Below are 25802 nucleotides of genomic sequence, written 5' to 3'. Positions count from 1 at the left end.
GACACTTCATATCAGGTAGGTGTAATCTTCTAATTCAATACTCCTAGTACATCTGTTAAGTTGATTTTCGGATTGAATGATAACTGCACACTTAGAAACTAGACAGTACGGTGTTTGTGGCCGTTAGTCCGCTTGATCTCTAACTTTTTTTTTCCAGACAAAAACACACATATTTACAACCCTGTCATTATCTGGAACTGAGTTTAGATTTCGAACATTCTTAAGATAAAGAGACTATGCAGGACGTTTTATGATAAACGTCTTAATGCCACTTACCCGTGAGGTTATCGAGTAGACATTCTTCTTCGGAACCTTCCAGAGGTATAGTTGGGATACCCATCCCGCAACAAAATATTTATAAGCTTCCAGGCTCTTGTAAGCTTTGAGGGCTTTGCCAGTAACACGATTCACGATTAACGAGAAAATTGTAAATGTCGTGGTAGGCCAGATCGGGCAAATCGCCGGCACCGCAGCTCCGAATTTCCCTGAACAAGGATTGCGGCAAGTTGTACGGATCTGCAATCCCCAACCTGGAACACTTTTCCACGTAACGCTGCCTCACGTCACCTTCAAGATGCTGAACAAACTTAGACAAGTTATCGTGCGATGTAGATGGGGTATTTTCCGAATTTTCTTGGGGATTACTCCCTGGATCCATTACGCTCGCGCAAGGTAAACTATCCTGAAGCCGTCCAATATGGCGGAGTAAACACGGACGGGTCACGTGACTGCACATCCTCTATAGACCCTTTTCACGTGACGTCACGACAAACGCAGCCGCCATTTTGGACATGTACTACCAGTAGTTTACCGCAGCCAGCATTGAGGAACGGCAGCAAAGAAAGTGTTTATTTTCAGCAAGACTTCCATCATGCCACTATATTGTTGTGCACCTGGATGTAGTAACCATCAACAAACAAGGCAAGGTTTATCATTTTATCGGATCCCGACGGAGAAGATGGATAGCGGCCATAAACAGGAAAGATTGGCAGCCCTCGGCATACCAGCGCTTGTGTAGTGACCACTTTGTTGGAGGTAAGACGAATAAAATTAGCCAGAAAAGGCATTACATTGCTGTTAACGTTCTGTGGCGGCGAGTGTGTAACCAAATAGGCTAAAATAACCCATTGTAACCTTTTTGTTCTTCTGTAGTAGCTATTAGCTAACGACATTAGCTAGCGTTGTGTTCCTTTGCTGTTGGTAGACTGTAGGACAGATCAGAGGCAGTGTCCTACAAACAGCGCTTAATTTGAGGGGGAGCAACCCGGAGCGCGCTCCGGAACCTCGGGCGTTGGCTCCGGCAGCTATTTACACTGGATCCGGTGATCCGATACCTCTTTTGACTATGTAACAAAAAACAACAACAAATAATTAAATAAAAAAAACACAAGTTTATTTAGTGTTAATGTCTGATTTTGATATCTGTCTTGTTGGTGATTTCTCACATGAAACGACATCCACAAAATATCTGCAGATGAACTTAATTTGCAGTGTGATTACAAAACATGCCCAGAAGCGCAGCGCAGCGCCGCGCCCCCCTCCCCTCTTTTTTTCCCGCACCGGAGCCGCTCATCCTCTGCGCTCCGGGACCTCCCACTTTACAAATTAAGCACTGCCTACAAATAAGTGTTCAAAACAAGAGGAACATGTATTTGTCTCTTAAATCCAGGCCGTTCCCTGTAATCTGTAACAACGGTTGGAGAAAGTAATGGCAAATAGTGAGTGCACAAACCGTAGAAGGTAAACTGTACAGAGCGCCAGGGCAGTGTGATGGTATGTCTACTTTTAGATTGTGTTAGCTTATCAATGAACACACTCGTCACTCGACGAGTTTCACGTCTTTACGACGGATACTTAAATGCGTGTTAGGTATTATTGCTGCAGTCTAAGCAGTCATTGTAGCAGCTAGATGAGCGAGAACCGAAAGGGTCTGTGCCATAAACCGTTATTTCTGTACGGCGTTGCTAATGTGTCGTTACTGTTATTTCTCCCTCTGCCCGCCCTGTAAATGCTCTACGTCGCTGGATAGCGAAGGTGTTTTCTGCATCTCGCTCCTTTTTCTTGTATGTTCTCCGTTTGTCGCCTTCCTCGCATTCAAACCAATTCGAGCCGAAGTCCGCTACATGTCCAAAATGGTGGTCGCGTTTACGAAGGTCACGTGACTGAAAAGGGTCTATACTCGGGTGTCCGTTCACACCAGTCGACCCAGAATTCTAATTGTAATTGCACGGTTAGCCCTCTATGTGGCAGCATAATCAAGCTTGTACTGCTATTACTATACATTAGTGAGTGATTGAGCGTACCATATCCTGTCAGTAGGCGGAGGCGGGATGTTAACAGCCAGCGTTCCCTTACACTCCTGAAGCTCCACAGTGAGCAGAAGTGGTGTGTTCGACACTTCCTCTATCTTCTTCTTAATGAACTCAGTCTCTGTAGCCTTCTGGAAGTATTTGTTCTTGGTTATCTTGTCCACGAATCTCATGATCTTGCTCGGCCTGTGGACTCCGGTGTATCTGCAAAGCATATGCTGGTTAAAGGAACCGAGAATAAAATTTACTCCCAATTATCAGCATCAAAACTGATAAGAAAGGACGATGTTATTTGCGTCATTATTGTGATGCGCTCTAATTTCCTGGTATTGCTATTTATCTAAGGGAGGTATAGAAGAGGAGAATCCACTCACCCCTCTGCACCTGGTGGCAGGTTTTTATCAGCGACGTTCTCCGTCCCATCGTCCTCATCAGAGGAGCCGGCGCTGGACGACTCCTCGTCGCTATCCGCCAGGCAGTATGTACGTGGCCTGTACCTGAGAAAGCACCACACACACACAATTAACCTTCATACACCACAGCCTTAAACAGTCTGCATTTTCACCATTCAACCATGAATGAAGACATGACTTGTAATGTGCTCAAACACAAAAAGCATGCGCAGATCACAATCCGACTAAACACACATGCACATACACGAGAGCATCAAGCTTCAGCTCGTATACAAGAGTTGTGGGTGATGTGATATGAAGAACAGTGTGCTGTAGGAAGGCTCGTATGGTGACCATGCCACTAGGGGGCTGCAATGAGAAGCGACTATAAATACAGGTCAGGTTGAGTCAAGTTTTGACCCCAACTGTAGTCGGTCAGCCCTGTCAATCGATTGGTCTTGCAACAGGACTAGAGATTAGTTCATAGACGATTGACTAAACAAACAAACACCAAAAATGAGAAACTGTTCGATTCAAATAAACTGGAAGCCTAGAGCGTGTATCTATCAAACATCAACAACCATAAAGTCTACGCCTCGGCACTGCTGAATTCTCGAATACGATTGGTCAGAAGGTGTTGACTAATTTCCTATAACAGCAGCATGCTTTGCATACAGTACTGCACTAATTCTACTCCGTTACCATTTCTATAGAATCGTATACCATCACTTCCAGCACTTAGTTGGAATTATTATACGACACAAGCTACTTCTGGTAAAATCGTGCGCTCTGATTGGTTCCTTGGCAGGTAGAATTTTCCCGTAATGCCCGTGGGCGAGTACGGATTTCTTGCCAAGGTGCCGGCGTTCAATGTTTTTGGGTGGGGGGATTAACTGGAAATCAAAAACAGCTGACAAACAAGAGTCAGCGAGTTATTCAAGAAATGAGCAACCAACAGCATTCAGAAACCGCTAACAGAAATTCGGTTTTGAAATGGCTAGCTGTTTATTCTGCATGCGTGACGTAACTACTTTAACAAATATGATGTGACTGAAGGCAGCGTCGTGCCTCATTATAAAGGACCGTCCGTTTTAATCTTAGGAAAAAAAAAAGCCATATATTTAACCATCAATGTTGCTTGCTCGGTCTTTACGAGAAAATATCAGACTGAGGCCTTTTTGTTGGGCGAGTGAGGTTAATAAGGAGATAATACTGTATTTTGCACTTCCGGTTAGACACCAACTGCATTTCATTGACTTTTTTCCGGTCCTCTGCAGAACAATAAAGTTGAACCTAATCTAATCTGCACGTTCATAGCTATCATCAAAAACTAATAACCAGATTTTTTTTTTTCCAACAAAAAGTGTGCTCAGAGCACAATATCTCCCGCTGGTAACTAGGCCACAACTCCGGTAAAATGCGACTGAATTGAACGAAATTGCAATATGCGTATTACCGACATATAACACAGAATTCGGTCAAGTTTCATGAAATTCCTCCAAAAATTGTGAGAGGAGTTGATTTCAGAAGCTGAGCACCCTTCCCGGGATGGATGGATGGACGGACGTGACGATCTCCCTTCGGGCCTTTTGGCCAGCGGGGGATAAAAATTGTAAGGGAAGTTGACTTCAGAAAGCAAGCGCACCTTGATGAAATTATTAACAAACTTGTACGTTGGCAATCAAGGGCATAACTCTGGTAAAAAAAAATTTGCCCAAATTAAACAAAATTTTAATATGCGTATAACTGTCATATAACAAAGCCTTTTGCCAAGTTTGGTGAAATTCCTCCACAAATCGTGAGAGGAGTTGATTTCAGAAGAACGTACACCCTTATGAAATTGTCAAAGTTATTTAATCAAGGGTCAAAACTCTGGTAAAAATTTTCCCAAACGAAATTAAATTGCAATATGCATATTACCGTCATATAACCAGGCCTTTTGCCAAGCTTCGAGAAATTCCTCCAAAAATTGAGAGAGGAGGAGTCGATGTCAGAAGGTGAGTACACCTTCGTGAAATTGTCAAAGTACAAGGTTGTTAAATAAAGGGCTGCAACTCGTGTAAAATGCGACTGAATTGAACAAAATTTCAATATGCATACTACCGACATACAACAATGCCTTTTACCAAGTTTGGTGAAATTCCTCCAAAAATTGTGAGAGGCGTCGATTTCAGAAGGTGAACACCCTTCCTGGGACGGACATCGCCATGACATAATCCCCCTTCGGGCCTTTTGGCCAGCGGGGGATAAAAAGCATGCTTTTATTTAACAATCCTTGATATGAGAAAGTTTCCCTTGAGCAGAAGTTCATTTCACGTTTATCGAAGGATTCTTCAGTGTCCGACAACAATGTTTTCCACCACTTGAAAGTCTTCAGGGTGGAGTTTTGCCTTACTGACTTCGAGAGAAAGCAGAGGCGCTGCCGAAGGAACGGCTGTTTATCGCTGCTGTACGGTAAGTGAGAGAACAGGAGCTAGCTTGTTTCGTGGACACTCCACAACATTAAGGCCAAGTTTACATTAGACCGTATCTGTCTCGTTTTCTTCGCGGATGCACTGTCTGTTTACATTAAAACGCCTGGAAACGCCGGGAAACGGGAATCCGCCAGCGTCCACGTATTCAATCCAGATCGTGTCTGGTCCGGTGCTGTGTAAACATTGAGAATACGTGGATACGCTGTGCTGAGCTCTAGCTGGCGTCGTCATTGGACAACGTCACTGTGACATCCACCTTCCTGATTCGCTGGCGTTGGTCATGTGACGCGACTGCTGAAAAACGGCGCGGACTTCCGCCTTGTATCACCTTTCATTAAAGAGTATGAAAGTATGAAAATACTGCAAATACTGATGCAAATACTGCCCATTGTGTAGTTATGATTGTCTTTAGGCTTGCAATCCTTCCACTTGCAAGTGGTAAGTGACGCGCATGCCCGACATGCCCTGAGATCACACACACAGCGGCTCAGTCCCGAATTACTGCTCGTGCACTTCACTCGCGTGCTCTGTGAGCTGCGCAGGGCCGGAGTGCGCACCCTCCAGAGGGCACTCGCTGTTCAGGGCGGAGTGATTTGGAGCGCAGGATGCCTGCGGAGCCGAGCGTATCCGTGTATTGGCGTTGCTGTGTGCATGTTAATCGTTTTAAAAACGTTAATCTGATGATCCGCTGATACGGTCTAATGTAAACCCCACCTAAATGTAACTACTGTATAAACAGTTACAAAAGTAGGATGTGCTGCATGTTAAAGCAAGTTTAGGCTGAAAAAAATTAGGCTGATTGCTGAGGTATAAGAGGAATAAAATACTTCTGGATGTGCTGCTTTAGTGTGCTCATGAATCATCATCATCGTTGATTATTTTCCTACAGGTTGTTAATGGTCTACACATGCTTTTTAGAGTCTCTTTGGTATCTCTGTTGGCCTGTCTAAATAAAACACTACTCTAAAATGTACTTCTCTATTTTTAACACTGGAAAACATGCAAATTAGGCTCTCTGTTCAAGTTAGCATCTGAAATGCAAACTTTATACAACCCCTTGTCTATGATGATTCAAGAGACTCTTTCAGACAAAAATCTGGTGCGTCTGAGTCGAGCGAGTTTCCAGGCTTTTACACGCTCAGTTAAATCCCAAACAAAATGGTTCCTTTGTCTTAACTATTATACATGCATGCTTCTCCATCCAGACACAACAGGAAACTCAAGGGGGAGGGGGGGAAAAAATTCTTCAACTACGTAAATTTGGAAGATCGCGCCGTGTATTATTCCTTTGGAATTGTAATGAACCGAGGATTAAGGGGAAGATCTAAGGCATCACTTGGCACAGAGTGAAAGGAAGGAGGAGGAAACCAAAGTAAATGGTCATGATGCAGGTTTAAGGAGGAGCAGAAAAACTAAAATGAAACATGATCAAACGTGCAACACAGTTTATCGTTCTATGTTGGCTGTCCAACTTGAATTTAAACAAAGTCTCAGCTTCCAAGAAAAACAAACATGGATCAGAATTTCTCAAGCACGGAAGCCGAGAGAGGCCCTTCATATCATCTTTTTTATTCACCTTGTTATCCCGAGATAACGACATAATTAATTCAGGATCTCGAGAAAACACCACAACTAATTCGAGATCTCGAGAAAACAAAACCGTTATTCCGTGATCTCGAAAAAACAAAATTTTCATGATCGAGAAAACAGCTGAGATTTCTAGCAGAGCTGCACCCCCCTGTGGGTCAGACAACGAAGACTTAGAAACTGGCAGACATGTACCTGAATGAACCATTTCTCAGCTGTTTACTCGAGATCATGAAATAATTTTATTTTCTCGAGATCTCGAATTAGTTGTTTTCTCGAGATCCTGAATTAATTATGTCGTTATCTTGGGATAACAAAGTGAATAAAAAAAAGGATTATATGAAGGGCCTCTCTCGGCTTCTGTACTCAAGCAAAGGGGACACATTGGCTACTTTTTCACAAATATAAATCGCAAAAGGGCTTGAATGATACACGATGGTTTGTGCACTATAATCTCTCACAGACAAGCGTGTTTCACCTGCAGGGTGGTGACATCACTGTTAGAAAAATAAAACCCTTTATTATAAGCACATGGAGGTTTTTAGATACTATTTATCAGTTATTCTACGAAATCGAGTCGTACGTGAGCTGAAAGCCGACGAGGCGCGTAGCACCGAGTTGGCTATAAGCCATGTACGACAAGATTGAGTGAAATAACTGTTATTCTATCCGCATTCTCTGGATTTTGAGAAACGGAGCATTTTTATTTTTTTGCAAATTCGATAGATAAAAACTTTATACAAAACGTCCGACAAAATCATTTCCGCTTAGAATGTAAACAAACCAGCGAAAGTGACAGTAGCAATTTGTTAAAAATGCTATAATTATTTGGGGGGGGGAGACACACCATTCTTTCCATTAAATATTTTTTTATTTCATATTTTGTGCTTTTTTGGGGGTTTTCTGGTGGTTGGAAAACCAACTTAAAGGCGCATTACCGCCACCGACTGGGCTGGAGTGTGGAACTATTCTTTTAGACATTTCTGTTTCTTTTAAAAACTTAAATTTTGGGGGTTTTGTTTTCAAGTAGAGTTTTTACTTCATCCTTGGTTGGTTGAGTAACACACTGCCTTTGTTTTTCTCTACTCATGGTATCCTTGACGTGCAAGTGACATCAAAGCAAAATAGAACCCCGGATGTCGGCCATGTTGGTGGATATACAAATGCGGGGGTCAAGCGACATTCCATACAAAAATAAATCACGCGTGCGCAACTCTTCGTTTTTCCGCTGCTTTAAGCATTCTTTTAGCTATACCATATCTTTGGGCTGTATATGGCAGGGGCGTAGCTAGGATTTTTCGGGGGGGGGGGGGGCAACACACTGACTGGCAGCCTGAGTACATCCCTGCAGGTTTGTAAATGAAAAAAAAAAATACACTGAATACATTTGAGAAAATAACGTGCTCTTTGCATCATTCTTTCATCTCATGTTGCGAGCTGTTAAGATGCCGGACAACGATTAGGCCAAATCAGCTTTATCCGGCAGTGTATGGATCGCGGCTCGACATCTTATCCTAGTCAACCGATTCAGATCTCTCTATTCTTGTTGTCTTACTGCTCGTCGGCCAAAACGTTTCTAAGTAAAAGGCGTCGTGGCAAATGGCAAAGATGTCAATGATCTTGTCCATGTCGATCGCTCTGCCTAGTGAATGTTCATCATCGCCGGTCCCGACTGCCGCTCTGCGGTTATGGTGCACAAATGTATAACAAAAGAAATGTCTTCTGCGAGAAAGTTTGTCAGCAAATCTAAAATAAAGTTTGAGCAATTTCCCACTGTTTGTGTAAGATTGAATTTACTAAACTCAAAAGTGAAATGTTGTCCAAAATTGCAGTTAAAATAAAGATGGTGACAATGAGCACAAGACCTCTCAAAAACGCTCTTAAAACTATGGATGGTGTAGAAAGGAGGACGTCCTGTATCTTCTAACGTGAAACGTTTCCATAACACGGCTGTGTGAGATAGCTGCAGCAGGCTTTTGCAGGTACTCGACAAGCTATGGAACACTGCCGAGAGCGGTAGGTGCTTCATAATCAAGATTATTTCATCTGGTAAATCAAGAAAGCCTACATCGACCAAAAAGAATGGTTGAGCTTACTGACCGTACTTATGTTTTGGGCTAATTCTATCAAACCAAACAACAGCGACCATAGCATAAGCAAACCAAGCTCGCTCACTGACAACTGCCACTTGGGCCGGTGTTTCTTGGTCGGCCGAAGGCGATGATGCATCTTGTTCCGAGTCTGTTTTATCATAAAAACAACTGACTTAGTACAACCCTGATTCCAAAAAAGTTGGGACAAAGTACAAATTGTAAATGAAAACGGAATGCAATGATGTGGAAGTTTCTAAATTCCATATTTTATTCAGAATAGAACATGGATAACATATCAAATGTTTAAACTGAGAAAATGTATCATTTAAAGAGAAAAATTAGGTGACTTTAAATTTCATGACAACACGACATCTCAAAAAAGTTGGGACAAGGCCATGTTTACCACTGTGAGACATCCCCTTTTCTCTTTACAACAGTCTGTAAACGTCTGGGGACTGAGGAGACAAGTTGCTCAAGTTTAGGGATAGGAATGTTAACCCATTCTTGTCTAATGTAGGATTCTAGTTGCTCAACTGTCTTAGGTCTTTTTTGTCGTAGCTTCCGTTTTATGATACGCCAAATGTTTTCTATGGGTGAAAGATCTGGACTGCAGGCTGGCCAGTTCAGTACCCGGACCCTTCTTCTACGCAGCCATGATGCTGTAATTGATGCAGTATGTGTTTTGGCATTGTCATGTCGGAAAATGCAAGGTCTTCCCTGAAAGAGACGTCGTCTGGATGGGAGTATATGTTGCTCTAGAACCTGGATATACCTTTCAGCATTGATTGTGTCTTTCCAGATGTGTAAGCTGCCCATGCCACACGCACTAATGCAACCCCATACCATCAGAGATGCAGGCTTCTGAACTGAGCGCTGATAACAACTCGGGTCATTCTTCTCCTCTTTAGTCCGAATGACATGGCGTCCCTGATTTCCATAAAGAACTTCAAATTTTGATTCGTCTGACCACAGAACAGTTTTCCACTTTGCCACAGTCCATTTTAAATGAGCCTTGGCCCAGAGAAAACGTCTGCGCTTCTGGATCGTGTTTAGATACGGCTTCTTCTTTGAACTATAGAGTTTTAGCTGGCAACGGCGGATGGCACGGTGAATTGTGTTCACAGATAACGTTCTCTGGAAATATTCCTGAGCCCATTTTGTGATTTCCAATACAGAAGCATGCCTGTATGTGATGCAGTGCCGTCTAAGGGCCCGAAGATCACGGGCACCCAGTATGGTTTTCCGGCCTTGACCCTTACGCACAGAGATTCTTCCAGATTCTCTGAATCTTTTGCTGATGATATGCACTGTAGATGATATGTTCAAACTCTTTGCAATTTTACACTGTCGAACTCCTTTCTGATATTGCTCCACTATTTGTCGGCGCAGAATTAGGGGGATTGGTGATCCTCTTCCCATCTTTACTTCTGAGAGCCGCTGCCACTCCAAGATGCTCTTTTTATACCCAGTCATGTTAATAACCTATTGCCAACTGACTTAATGAGTTGCAATTTGGTCCTCCAGCTGTTCCTTTTTTGTACCTTTAACTTTTCCAGCCTCTTATTGCCCCTGTCCCAACTTTTTTTGAGATGTGTTGCTGTCATGAAATTTCAAATGAGCCAATATTTGGCATGAAATTTCAAAATGTCTCACTTTCGACATTTGATATGTTGTCTATGTTCTATTGTGAATACAATATCAGTTTTTGAGATTTGTAAATTATTGCATTCCATTTTTATTTACAATTTGTACATTGCCCCAACTTTTTTGAAATCGGGGTTGTACTAGAATAGAACTATGAAAAATACGTAACAGAAAATAATTACCATTGCTAGTTTTAGGTAGCTTAGAAACCGGCTCTTCCATTATTGCAGTTTCTTCCACGTTTTCTTGATGTCGTGTTCTAGAAACGACACACTAAAACTTAGCTTCGAAGCCACGAAATGCAACTTTGATGGAAAATATAATAAATTGCTTCATGTCGAAAGGAGGAGGAAAGTTTCTCTTGTTTTGACATGGCAAATTATTGACACTAAAGGAAATACTTGTAATTCACAACTAAAAAGACTGCAGCTATACTGGCAGCTTGACCATGCTTTCTCGTGCGATCGTGTTGCGCTTGCACAGAACTGGGCTTTCGCGCCCAAACCACAGGAAGTCCATACAAGGTTATAGAAACCCTAATGAGGCTGAGGTGACAATCTACTTTAAAAAAAAAAAAGTTACAGTGGGGGCGGCACGGTGGTGTAGTGGTTAGCGCTGTCGCCTCACAGCAAGAAGGTCCTGGGTTCGAGCCCTGTGGCCGGCGAGGGCCTTTCTGTGTGGAGTTTGCATGTTCTCCCCGTGTCCGCGTGGGTTTCCTCCAGGTGCTCCGGTTTCCCCCACAGTCCAAAGACATGCAGGTTAGGTTAACTGGTGACTCTAAATTGACCGTAGGTGTGAATGTGAATGGTTGTCTGTGTCTATGTGTCAGTCCTGTGATGACCTGGCGACTTGTCCAAGGTGTACCCCGCCTTTCGCCCGTAGTCAGCTGGGATAGGCTCCAGCTTGCCTGCGACCCTGTAGAAGGATAAAGCGGCTAGAGATAATGAGATGAAGTTACAGTGGGCGCTTTTCTAATATCCTTATGCGGCTGTTGAAAAATGTATGGTCTGACGGGGGGGTGGTGGTGTCATGGGCACCCTAGGACCCCCCCCAAGCTACGCCCCTGTATGGTTGTGGTCACAACAGTACTCGTGACCGTGGCACGTTCCGATTTTTTTAGAATTCCGTCTGTGATTCGGAAAGAGGGCGAGGAAACTGAGGCTTAGTACGGAGAGGAGACCAGCACGGCTGAACAACATCGGCAGGGCTGATCTGACAGAGGCTAAAACCGAAACAGCTCGTGTTTACAGTGATCATTTTATCTCAGATGAGATTCAAAAGCTCGCTCAATAACATCATGGAAGAATTTTATTTCGTGTTGCTAGAATTTTGCTATAAAACGAGCGCTCTCGTCGTGGTTCACTCGGTCGTTGTTATAATTTTAACACCTATATTACTCATTTTGCTTCTAGGAGCGCCAGCAAAATTATATGACAAACAATCCAGACTGGGCACCCGCTCAGAACACGGGCTACATTTCGTCCAAGGTCGGACTTGATTCTTCAGCAGCCGAACGACACCAAAGAGCTCAAAGGAGGAGGAAGACAACTGAACTTGCGGAAGCTGCATGTGGTAGCTCGTCTGTGGAGTTCCAAGACACCACGGTTGAAGCTGCGAAATTAATACCAGGTCAACTAATTTTGACTGAAACAAAGTAATATTATTTCAAAACTACCATAAATTTAAAGATTTCCAAACTGATCTGGGTACTTGATGGTCGGTAGAAGCCAAAAAAAAAAACCCAGACTTTTTAAAATAATCTGGGTCAAAACCCAACATATTCATCTTCTCTTTGTATCGAATCTTCGCTCGACCGTTCAAATCGTGGTAATAGTGAGAAAATTCAGCACTGTTTACAGACACTCTTTCAGCGGCTGCCGTCCGAGTTGCTTTGTATATCCACCATCATGGCGGACGCTCATGAAGTAGCACGTTTATCACGTGGTTGAAAGTCATCTATACGCGCCGATACCCTGGTAGTAGCCAGAGCACGCGATTGCTCATATCCAGTGAATGTGGATAGAATATTATACATCACGTTGGGCTGAAAACAGTGCTAATGCCACCTGATATCTGTATAAAAATTCTCATTTGATTTGAATATTTGCCCAAAATATACCAGAATTCTTCAAAGTGATCCGGCAACTATTACGTTTAACTGGTGTCACCTGAAAGCTGAGACTTTGCCTTCATCAGAAGCACAATTTGAGCTTTGGGCTGTGAAGTGAGCAACAAAAAGGCACAACGGATCAAATCTGGTGCTTCTGCTTCCCTTGAAGAAACATTACAGGCTAAATCAGTTCTCAGAAAAAAAAAAAAAAAAAAAGGCAGTTACTCACCGAGAGAGAGAGAGACAGAGAGATTGACACAGACAGACAGACAGACAGACAGAGAGAGAAGGGGGGGAGAGCAGTACACTAGTTATATAGAGGCAGATTTAAAGCATAATTAAGCCCAATGAGAGTAGATTATTAAATGAACAAATAAATTCCTCCTGTCAGTCAGAAGAGTATCTGTGTGAACCTATGAGCTAATAAAGATATACATACAGTAAGAAGACAATACAGCACTTGACTAAGCAGAGGTTCATATTTAAAACGGCATGAATGAGTTCATGCTTACGTGTGTTTTTTTTTTTTTACTTCTGGAGGTAACCGACTTTACATACGGTTCAAGCAAATGCAGAAAGCGTTAAATAAAAGGATGATCACGTTAAGGGATTTCTTAAGCCACCACACAGATTCATCATCGTCGTCAAGCAAGGTTTCCCCAAGTACACACACCCAGTACCAGTCAAAAGTTTAGACACACCTCCTAATTCAATGGTTTTTCTTTATTTTCATTTGTTAAAAGTCACTTCACGTCTTAAAGTAATGATGGATGTCGTTTCTCTTTACTTAGTTGAGCGGATCTTGATACAATATGGATTACTACGGTTGTGGATTAGGGCTATTTACTGTATTATTTTATGGGAAAGGGTATTGGAGGTGAGATTGAGAAGAGCGGTAGCAATCTGTGAACAGCAGTACGGGTTTATGCCAAGGAAGAGGACGTCGGATGCAATTTTTGCTTGAAGAATGTGAATGGAGAAGTACAGGGAAGGCCAGAGAAAGCTACATTGCGTGTTCGTAGACCTGGAGAAGGCATAGGATAGAGTGCCGAGAGAGGAGTTATGGTATTGCTTGAGAAAGAGTGGAGTGAATGAGAAGTATATCAGAGTAGTGCAAGTCATGTACGAGAACAGTGAAACAGCAGTGAGGTGTGCAGTCGGAACAACTGAATGGTTCAAGGTGAAGGTGGGACTTCATCAAGGATCTGCTTTGAGTCCTTTCTTGTTTGCCATAGTGATGGATAGCTTGACTGATGAAGTGAGGCAAGAGTCACCATGGAACATGATGTTTGCAGATGATATTGTGATATGTGGTGAAAGCAGAAAGGAGGTTGAGATGGAGGGATGCACTGGAACGAAGAGGAATGAAGGTGAGCAGTAGCAAAACAGAATACATGTGCATCAATGAGAATGGGGATGAGAGTGTAGTGAAGGTGCAAGGAGCAGACGGAAAGAAAGTTGGTGAATTCAAGCACCTGGGGTCAACTGTGCAGGAAAATGGGGGCTGCGATAGCGAGGTGAGAAAGAGAGTGCAGGCAGGGTGGAGCAGTTGGAGAAGGATTTCAGTGATCGGAAAGTCCCATCAAAAGTGAAAGGTAAGATGTATAAGACAGTAGTGAGACCAGCTGTGATGTATGGATTGGAGACCGTACTCTTAATGAAGAGACAGGAGGCAAAGTTGAGGATGTTAAGGTTTGCGATGGGAGGTTGGACAGGATAAGGAACGAGCACATCAGATGGACAGCACATGTGGAGAGCTTGGGAATTAAGCTAAGAGAGATGAGACTGAGATGGTATGGGCACATCCTGAGAAGCGATGCAGAGCATGTTGGAAGGAGAATGTTGAGGATGGAGCTGCCAGGCACACGAAAACGAGGAAGGCCAAAGAGGAGATACATGGATGTGGCGAGAGAGGACATGAAAAAGGGGCAGGTGTGGTAGAGAAGGATGTGGAAGACAGGAAGCAATGGAGACGAAAGATCCGCTGTGGCAACCCGTAATCGGGAGCAGCCAAAAGAAGAAGAACTATTATTTTAATTTACTATTTGCGGTTTCATCTCAAACTCATTAATGTGGCAAGAAATTGCACTAAGTAACTTTTGATGAGGCACCTATTAATTGAAAAGCGTTCCAGGTGACGACCTCATGAAGCTGGTTAAGATGATGCCAAGGTAAACGCTGGCTACTTTGAAGAATCTAAAAACACTACCACATAATTCCAGATATTATTTCATAGATTTGATGGTCTTCAGTATGTAGAAAATACAAAATACAGACAAACCTATGAATGAGTAGGGGTGTACAAACCTCTGACTGGTAACACATGCATCATTTATTTGTTCTATAAACACGACCTCGTCCATACAGCCTCATTAAATGCTTTAAGTGATGCACCACACCTGGGAAAACAACAGATGCCAGACATTCAGTCCCTCAATTATGTAGAGCGTGTGAAACTCCTGGAGGCCACAGCAGCACGAATGTGTTTTTAACACCTCATTAACACATCGGCTCAACGGCCAGAACTGCCTCAATCAGCAGTATTTTTAAACAAACAAATAAATAAATAATAAGGTGGAAAATTTTAACTCATGAAGGTCTACTGCATGAAGCGTGATGTAAATAAGCTCGACTCCCGATCGCTCTGGTCTTACCCGTCTTTCCCAACCTCGCCGACGGCCTCGCCCTCCTTCCCCAACCGTGACAGGTTCATCTTCGTCTCTAGAGTCATGAGGAACGAGCCCTTGTAGGAGACCTCCACATCAAACCACAGACCTGAAAGACACACAGCTTTGTTTATATGCAGCTTCATAGGTCATTTATAATCAGACGCTTAGGATACACAAATGGCTCATCTGGAATCTGTGATCGGAAATCTTTTGAAAATGGTCTCCGACATAGCCAGACAGAGCAAAGCATTCACTCAAGAGGAAACAGCTGGACATGGATTTACGATCCTCTTGGTAAACAGAGGTGGGTCCTTACCAGCAGGAAGTGTGAGCTGTATAATATTTAAGCTGTAGTCAGTCACCATTTACATCATGCCAGTTTGCAGAGCATTAGCATCATGTCAGTAGAGGGCAGTGTGGGGAAGAGGAGACACCCAGGCTGTTGAGAACTGCCTCCACTTTTCCTGATGGCTAAATTTAGCAACACAAATTTTTCAGATGGGGAATGAAGTAACGCAAAGACTCCCTTTGCGCGTCACTCGCAGAGCCCTAATCAATCAATCAATCAAGAACAAGACATTTAACTACCTTTCCTTTTTTATTCTGGATCCTCCCCCCCATCATAATCCCCAATTGTACTTGTTTCTATGCATGCAAGTTTGAACAAAGTACGGAATTTATTTTTACATAATGTTACCTTAATTAAAAAATGTTTAATAAAAAGGTCACCTTTTTATATTATATAGTTAGATCAATTACTGTTTAAAGCCTCGGTCACAACCGGCCGTACTTGCTCCTACAGCCGGTCTACGCGCAAAAAACGCAAGAAACGCACGGAGGGCGCGCGTGTGACATGCTGATTTTCGAGCCGTAGACTGGCCGTAGACCGGTCGCAGAGGTTCTTTGTCATGTCAAACTCTACGGGCGCTTACGTTTTTTTTTTTTCAGGTTGCAAGACAAACTTACGGCCAACGTGCGTCTTTCTCCATGAACAAAAAAAACGCACCGATTTGGGAAACACCAAAAATCGCACGGCCAAAAAAAAAAAAAATAATAATAATAATTCGTACGTCCGGTTGTGACCTAGGCTTAAAAACATTTTGTAAGCAACATTTCTTATCTTTACAGATAACTTGGAAGATATTTTGAACAGGATTTAAAAAAAAAAAATTGTTTAAGCCACAGACTCGGGCATAAGAGTGTCGTTTGGCGGAGGAAAACAGTTTTGGGAAAACTAACAGTCCAGAGTGGTTGTCTACATTGACATGAGCTTCCTGATTTTTATAGTTATTTTATAGACAGACACTCCAAGACTCTCGCACTCCACCCACATCTCAGTCTGACATCGGCAAGCGCCCAGCACAGCCTGATAATTTACCTGTGCGCAGCAAAGGGGGAAAAAAAAAAAAAAAACACAAGAAAAACAGTGTACTGACAACTCTTTTGCAAGATGGATTAATTAATTACTCATAAAAGCGAGGAGGTTGGATGAGGACTAGCCACATTGCCTGTACATACCTGTCCAAGAGCAATCAGTATAAAGCTTTGAATTGCCAGAATGGCTGACTTTGCATAACGAACTAAAGGTGTTTATATACAATTCATTTCTTGCATGAATTTTGTTATAACTTGGCCAAAAGCACTTGAAGTAGATCTATAAATGCTCTCGATAAGGCTCACGCTTGTTGAACTCTACAAGCCAGGTTCTTGGGGTGGAGTCCTGTGGGAGTGAGAGAGATGCCAAGGAATAATTATTTAAAAAACACCCATCAATTAATTAAAATATTCTTGAACCACCGTTTAAGTCGGAATCTTGACTAATCATGACCTGTAAATCAGGGGCATCAAACTCATTTTGGGCAATTTGCCACATTACACTTAGTCCAGTAGCTGAGCCAAGTCAATGGCTCAGAGTTCAATTTGGCCCTAGTGGAATAACTAGCTCTTTTAAAAAAAAAAAAACCCTCTTAATTCAACTACAAGGGGACTCAGTAGAGTTCATACCTCCACCAAGCCACATATCAAAATCACTTGGACAATATTAAACCTGTACGCCAAATTTCATCAAAATCCGTTCACTACTTTGAATTACGTTGGGAACAGAAATAAATACAAATAAATCCTGGTTCCAAATCCATATCTGTATTAAAATCTAATCAATTGCTCCTTGACCCATGGCCCACCTTTCATCAAAATTTCATCGAAATCTGTTCATTACTTTTTGAGTTGTGCTGGGAACAGAAACAAACTGAGGTGAAAGCAACCTCTTCCAAGAAAGTTGGCAGAGGTAATTACAGTCCACAAGATGATTTAAATTTAAGAAGTGGATGCTCGATTTATTCCGTGGGCCAAATTAGAACCATTATCACACCAGTACTGGCCCACTAAACATGTATTTGGCACCTTTGGTTGAAATACAAGTGTTTATTTAATAAAAAAAAAACCCCGCTATGCATACACATGCTTGAGTTTGGTTCAGAGAAAAGACACTTTTTAATAGAATTACAAAAAAAAAAAAAAATTATCCAGTCATGTCTGCTATTGTTATTGCAGCGTCGCCGCCTTGTCGCTGTGGACTTAAATGTAATACAGCAGTCATACTGGGACGCACTGGGTTTTGCAATCACATTAGTCAGAGTGAAAGGAGGCCAGAGACAGGTCACAAGACGCCGCCTGCACTTCTGAACAACAGCCAAGCAGGTCAAATACTACAACAGGCTGCTCTCTCATGAAACACAGTGTACGTGTGTGTGAGAAAGTGAGCAAGCATGTGTAAATGACAGGACTGCATCTCACACTTGTCAAAACAAATTAATATGCATTTCGTTACTGAACTTGTGTCACCGCATTACATCAGTGAAAATCAGATGACCAGATCATGGTGATAGTGTCACATGCGCACACAGGCTCGATCACACCACAGTTAATCAGTAACCACTTGGAGCACTGAGGGGGGAGATGAAGTTTCATTTACCAGATGACGCATCAGGGATTTTGTTCATGAAATCTGAAAAATGATGACTAATTGTGATTATCAAATCAGTCGTATCATGATGCCCTGATCGTTAGCCAACAGAACAAAAGGAACACTTCAGGCACAAACATTTCTCTTCACCCAGATATATTCGACATGTTCAGCATCAGCAGTTTGTTTCATCATGATTATGTATTTATTACTGGAGTAAGGGTTAGGGTTAACTATTGCATAGCAAAAAAAACAGTAGCAATGATCTCATTTTAAGGACTCATGACTTGACTTGGACTCCTGCATTCGGACTCGTACGGTAAATTAAAGACGAGGACTCGTAATAATTTGGCACAAGATATTTACTTCTACATTAATTTTTGTACTAATTTGGTGCAAGAGAATGCACATTCACCTGTTCATACGTCATGTTCAGGAACAAACTAACGCTAATGGCGCTAAAATGCCTGGAGAGAAGCCCCTAGGATTGTCCGCTTTGCTTATACAGACTTCTCGTGCAGCGGGGGACAAAAAAAATAAAAAATAAAGCACCGCTGTGTTCTGTATGTAGAAGAACTATCGAGGAGACGACGGGGACGACCTCGAACTTCAATCGTCATTTGGCAAGACTCCACCCAGAGAAGGAAATGACACGCCATGTTCATTGCCCTGTTGATAGCGAGGCTTGCTGACCGATGAACTAGCGAGTGTTAACCCTCAGTCATGTTATTTGCCCTATTGATAGTGGGCAGGGCTTGCTGAGTGATGAAAAAGCTTTTCATCTGTAGCCTGTTAACTAAAATGGGGCAGTCGAGCAGGAACGTTAGTCCGACACAGTAGCAGAGACGCTTTCACATAAAGTCAGCAACAGCCGCCGTCCCATGGTGCAGCTGGAGTCTTGTTCTCGGACTCGAGATTTTCTTTAAATGACTTGAACACCGGGGACTCGACGTTTAGTGACTCGACTACAAACACTAGCATCAGTCTATATAAACTGTCCAAGTTATATATAAATCTTTGTCTCAACAAACACTGGTTATCTGGAACAAGATGGTAAAAGAATACAATATAGAGGGTGACATCAAATTATTAATTTGGCCTGCTCTAGATCCCAGATTCGAACCAGGAATCAGAGATGCTGAATTCAGACGATGGTGGGACAGGGGCATTACAGCTATATGCACATTAGTCCACAGAGGGCTCTTTAAAAGTTTTAGAGAGTTACAAAAAGAATTTGGACTAGAAAACAAAGACTTTTTCCCAATACCTGCAAATAAGAGATTATTATGATAAAAGAATCAGACCAACACTGTCCAAAGAGGGCAATACAGTGATAGATATTCTGACTGAAGCCTATAAAAAGAGGAATAGAAAAATAATTTCAAAAATTTATCAAGGTCTTCAGAAACAAAATGGGATCAACACAGGATACATTAAAGCAAAATGGGAGAAAGAACTAAACATAGAAATATCAGAAGAGGAGTGGCGCTTTATGTGGTGTGCACAGCATTCATCTACAAGTTCAAGGAAGTGGAGAATATGTGGCTGGAAAAATTTGATTCGTTTTTTCATTACACCCTTTATAAAGAGCAAATTCTCTCAATCACAAGAACAGTGCTGGAGGCAGTGCGGAAACATGAGCGCAGACCACTCCCATATATTTTGGCTATGCCCCAAAATTCAAACTTTCTGGGGTAATATATGTGTTACAATGGGAAAAATCTTGGGATACACAATTCCTAACAATGTGAAGATCCTCTATTTTTGTGTCTTTAATGAAAATGTGATTATTAAAAGAGACTGGTATCTACGTAAAATACTGCTGATGGCTTGTAAAAAAGCCATAACAAAATGCTGGTATAAAGCTGAGTCTCCAAGCATTAAGCAATGGATGGACAAGGTAGAGGAAATGTGTTTAATGGAAAAGATGACTTTCTCTCTCAGATCTAGAGGAGCAACTTTTCATAGGAAATGGGAGAAATGGACTGCTTTTATCAAAACAATTGAGGGCGCGTCACATTAACTAGTAAAGACACTGGACATTTAATATATAGATTTATCGATCGAGGAGCCCCCATGATGATGATGTTTTTTTATTTATTTTCTTGACAGCTTGTTGTCAACTTGTTTTTCTTGTTTTGTTTTTTTCTTCTTAAATTGAAAAACTAAATAAAAAGTATCAAAAAAAAAAAAAATTGTCTCACCTTGATGGTCCACTGAGGGCTGAGAAGCCCAAAGGATTCTGGGAGTGCACGCGCCCATGTCGAGCTCAGTCAGGGTCAGCTCGTTCATGAAGTAAGGCAACTGAAGAACAACAAGAAGAAAATCTCAATCGTTCATAGCAACATGTTAGAAGTGTTGAATAAAAACCCACATCGGGGTGCGCAGTTACAGGAAAATAATCAATCAATCAATAACAGGGTGATGTAATGCAGCACAGTTGTTACTATAATGCACAATTTACTGTGACCATTCTGAAAGCGATCGTTTTCCAGTAACAGCATGGCCCGTAGTCCTTTTATACGACAGCAAATTGCCGAATACATGCTCTTTTTATCCGTTTATAGTTGCATATAAATGTTGTGGAATATCCGGAAAAAAAAAAAAAAAATCATTTCTGATATGGCTTACATAAACATTTAATAAACCTTTCGACACAGAAAACATTTCAACTACGATGCATTTTTTTTTGTTACAACAAAACATTTTTAAACCCAGTTATTACGAGTCTTCCATTATGCGAAGAAGTTAGCACGACGGTCATAGTCGCCGTTACAGAAAATTAACTTTGGCAATCGAGAATTCAACAGCGCTGAAATTCAAATATCAGCAAGAGGTAACCATGCTTGCTGTGAAAAAAGCCAGAAGTGGAAAATTTTTTGCGGTGGCGTTTCAGGTCCCATGGGGTCGCAGTGAGAGCAGAGCTGAGAGCATTTATTTTGCCTCTGCTCTGTCTTTATCATAATACAAATCACTGTGGAAACTGGAGCTCCTTGTAATTTAATCTCAACCAGATACTGAACGTGAACCGTTTCCACTTTTACAAAAGGTTCTAGATCAGACACTGCGCCTTTAGAAGACGATGCTTTTTCTCATCTTCCCCTGAAATTCAGAATGTGGCCTTAAATGTTAATCTGACCCACAGTCAAATTCAAGCAAGCACACACTGAGGGTAGAAGTGTTCTTAATGCTCCTGTCTCACCGAGACCCCGTGGGACCTGAAACCATGAATATTTTCTCTGTTCTCCTTTCCTATTTTTATAAACCAAGTCACTTCCTCTCATCAAGTTCATATCCAGTTTATGTACTGGGACATGAAAGTTGTCAATAATCGAGCTTTCAATGATTTCTTTGAATTGTTCCTTTTCTGTGGCAGAATGATTGTATAACATTCATCTTTAAACAGATACAACACAATTCGATGAACAAGTTATAGTTTATTTTGTGTTTTCTGAAATCAGCACAGGGCTATACCATTAATTCATACTCTAGCCACATTCACTGGATGGGAGTAATCGCGCACTCCAATTGGCTACTGTACTACTACTACTACTACTACGTAGGATATCAGCTCCTATACCATGAGTAGAGAAAAACAGTGTTGCTGAACCAACCAAGGATGGAAAAATAAGCCCGCTCGAAAACAAAACCCTAAAAATCACCATCAAGTATTTAAAAGAAACAGAAAAAGAATATAGCGCCCCCCCCCAAATATCTCCCGTTCCACACTCCAGCCCAGTTGTCGGCGGTAATGCATCTTTAAGTTGGTTTGCCAAACCCTAAAGAAGAACCCCCCCAACAAAATATGGAATAAAAGTATTTGATGGTATGAACGCATCTTTTTATCTTCAAGAATTATTATAGCAATTTTCACAAATTGCTACTATCATTTCACTGGTTTGTTGCTTACATTCTAAGCGGAAATTATTCTGGATGTTTTGTATGAAGTTATTTATCGAATTTGCAAAAAATAAAAATGCTCCATTTCTCAAAATCCAGTGAATGTGGATAGAATAAAACCGTTATTCCACTCACTCAATCTCGTCATACATGGCTTATAACCAACTCGGCGCTACGCGACTCAATTCCATGGAATATCTGTTAAATATTTGGTAAAATGTCCCTCAGCAAGTTTCACTTTGACCAGATTCTTTAGGGAGCCATCAACAAAGCGCCTGACAGAATTGTGGTTGGATATTTAACCGCTCTTCATGGCCGCATCAGCAGAGTTCAATTAAATTTGTTGGTTTCCTAGCATGGACCTGAATTTTAATCAATTACAGTCCACATATTTTCGATAGGATAGAGGTCAGGACTTGAGTTTCAAGCTTAAAGCGTTGGCCTGTTTTTATTCGTTCAACAACCAGCTGTGTGTTTTTGGGGTCGCTGTCCTGTTGGAACACCTAACTGTGTCCAAGTTTCAGCCATTTAGCCAAAGTTTTGAGGTTATGCTGAAGAATTCTGAGGTTCTTCATCATTATTCCATCCACTTTGTGCAATTCACCTGTTCCACTGGCAGCAAAATGGCCTCAAAGCACGATGCGATGCTACCACCACCACCACGTTTAACAATATACCTCTGGTCACTGTGTCCAAACAACTCAATCTTTGTCTCATCTGACCGAAGGCTTTTTTTTTTGGTCCATGTGATCAGCTGCAAACTTTAGTCAAACTTGGAGCAAGGGCGTCTTTCTTGGACGGCAGCCTCTCCGTCCATGGTGATGTAAAACTCGCTTGACTGTAGACAAGGACACTGGTGTTCCAGCAACTTCCAGTTCATGGCAGGCTTATGCCTTGGTAGTTCCTGACCATCCAAAATAATTTCCTCTGAGCCGAGAGGGACAGTTTGGTTTTTCTTCCAGCAAAGTGGCAACACCTTGCAACATGCTAACAACCTGTAATTATATACACAATTGTTTGAATGGATGACCTTGGAATCTGCAGTTGTTTAGAAATGGCTTCAAGAGACATTCCAGAGAGTGTGTAAAGTTACGATCTGTTTTCTCAGATCTGCACTGAGCTCCTTGGACTTTCCCATTGAATTGTGTGTTGGTCACACCAATGAGTGCTATCAAACAAACTATGGTGGCCCAGAGAAGCTACCAGCTGTAGTCAACCAACCATTATCATCAGCAGGAAGGTAAGACATTCTGGAACTTTCAGCACCACCGAATTGATAATCTAAGGGGTCAAACGTCAATTTCTGACCCTATGTGTAGAATTTTGACCCCGTGTTGATTTCAGAAAACCCACACTATCAAATAATTCATGCAACAACCAGTGTATGAAATACGGGTGAAGAAAAAACACTGATAACGTCAAGTTAGTGTTGCTGTGCACCAGAACTTTGACAATTCAGAACTTAATACCCCTGTCCAGCTTGGAAAATAGCAGTCATTATACCCAGTGTTTAATTGGGGTCACCTTGCAATTAGCACAACTGGAAATTTTTTTTTTTTTTGAGTCTTCCACTCTTAAAAGTAAAAGAAAATCGGAGAAGTTATTCATTCTCAACAAACTCACCCTGATCTTACTGAGCTTCATCTGAATCTTCCTCGACACCCATTCAGACCAGTGCTGCTCCCTGAAGAAGTCCCATGCGATCCGGCCAATCAGAGCGTTCAGCCAGCTCACAGGCACCTCCTCTTTTTCTTTTACTGGGCTGCTTGGCAACTGATTCACAGGCAGAGACCAGAATCAATAAACGTATCTAGATGTATTGTACGTGGTCATGTCATATTTAAAGAAAAGGCACAATTAAGCAGAAACACATGATCATGTCCATGCACAGACTCCAAACACACTCATATGACCTCTTACAATCATGTGACAGTCATTTTTTTGTAGGGGGGGAAGGGAAAAAAATAGGCATCATAATCGGGAAGAGAAAAAAAAAATAGCAAAATGATTTTTAAAATTAAAAAATGGTGTCAAAAATAAACTTTATGGATAATGAGAACAGGAGGATAAAATCATGACTAAAACTAGATTCTTTAAATTTCTGTGGAACTTTGTGTACACACACACACACACACACACGTTTCCACATGCAAGATACCTTTTTGCCCACCCCGGGGCTGCTATGTGGGCTTTCTCCAGGACTGGTGTTGGCACTGGTTGCTTTAGAAGGGCCGATGTAGTTGGCCATGTAGACGCTGTATTCCAACAGAGGCCTCTGTCTGGCACTTACATTCGACTCTCTCTTAGCTGCCTGGGATGACAGGAGCTCATCCAGACTGCCTCTGCTACTGCTGCGGCTATGGGATAGTGCAGGAGCTGCACACACACACACACACACACACACCTTTAAACATCAGCTACACCATTACAAAATCACATCACTTCCTGAAAAGTGACGTCAGAGTTTGTTGCTCCCAATGAAGGAGGCATGGTGAACACTTCTACAAAGCAAAAACACACACCTTAGGTTCACACCAGCAAGCGCAATCAATAAATAAGGAACGATTTATTATTATTTTTTTACGTAGCCATGATTTCAGCCAGAGCCGGCCCGTGGCATAGGCAATATAGGCAAATGCTAAGGGCGCTGCGTCCATCCAGGGGCGCAGAAACGGGGGGAGAAAAATTATGACTTCCACTATTCTGAAAACGAGTCAGCATTATAATGTCTTAGCCTAATTTAATTGTACAGCAAAGCATGTAGTCAGGGTGTGATTTGTCAAAAAAAGCGGGGTGGGGTGGGGTGGTGGTTGTTAATCATGAAACAATAAGCGCTCAACAGTGGTTCGCCCTGTCTATAGTGTGTCTTCGGGCGCGCAAGTGCGCATCCGCGGCTATTCTCTGTTTTGGCCATGTAATAGCCTAAGTGCAAAGTGTGCCCAGGGGCGCCAAGGGCGACCAAAACCCCACCAAAAAGGAGGGATGGAGTTATTGAATGGAGATGTTACCAAGTGCATCAGTGGTGTACAGTGTTTTCAACCACTGTGCTGCCGAACTCTAGTACCGCGGAACACTAGTGTGCCGTGAGAGATCACCAAGTGTACCGTGGAAAATTATAGAATGACTGTATATTGTAAATATTGGCAACAGCGTTTTAGTTTCAGTCAACATTTTCTATTGGTGATGTGCCTTGAGATTTTTTCATTGAAAAAAAAAAGTGCGCCCTGGCTCAAAAAGGTTGAAAAACAAGTGTAGCCTACGCAGTAGTGGTTGGTGATTTCCTTATGCCTACTAAAAATGCACAATGATAGGTTATAAGGGGGGGCGGGGGGAGCGGTGTTCATCGGGGAATGAGAATGGCTATCCACTGCAAAAAGTAGCCCAGACTACAAGTGCTTAAATTAAGAAATCCAAACTCTCGGGTGCGCAAGGGCGCAAACGAAGGCTACAGGAAGAAACAAATAGAGCGAAGTCGTAAGTCTGATCAAATCTCTCATAACCATTATAGTGGCAAATTAATATTTTAGACGCCTTAATCAATGTCTGCCTAGCTAACTAGATGCAAACCGCAATAGACTTCAATAACAAAGTACCCATAATAGCACTTTTGTTTGAAAATACAGCCCATTGATGTCCTAACAGGGTGCTTAAGTTTGCAC

At 42.0% G+C, this 25802-nt stretch overlaps 1 protein-coding gene across 1 annotated transcript in view; it reads right to left on the bottom strand.

Moving 5' to 3' along the window:
- LOC132884893 (testis-expressed protein 2-like) overlaps positions 1–25802 on the bottom strand; it is an 87631-nt gene that overhangs the window by 4379 nt on the left and 57450 nt on the right. The window contains 6 exon segments of the mRNA XM_060918936.1: positions 2304–2513; positions 2684–2806; positions 15264–15384; positions 20448–20547; positions 23767–23916; positions 24302–24519. Coding sequence (XP_060774919.1) covers positions 2304–2513; positions 2684–2806; positions 15264–15384; positions 20448–20547; positions 23767–23916; positions 24302–24519 — 922 coding nt within the window.

The sequence above is a fragment of the Neoarius graeffei genome, chromosome 4, assembly GCF_027579695.1.
Source record: "Neoarius graeffei isolate fNeoGra1 chromosome 4, fNeoGra1.pri, whole genome shotgun sequence".
Lineage (NCBI taxonomy): Eukaryota > Metazoa > Chordata > Actinopteri > Siluriformes > Ariidae > Neoarius > Neoarius graeffei.
This window is presented reverse-complemented; position numbering and strand designations above follow the sequence as displayed.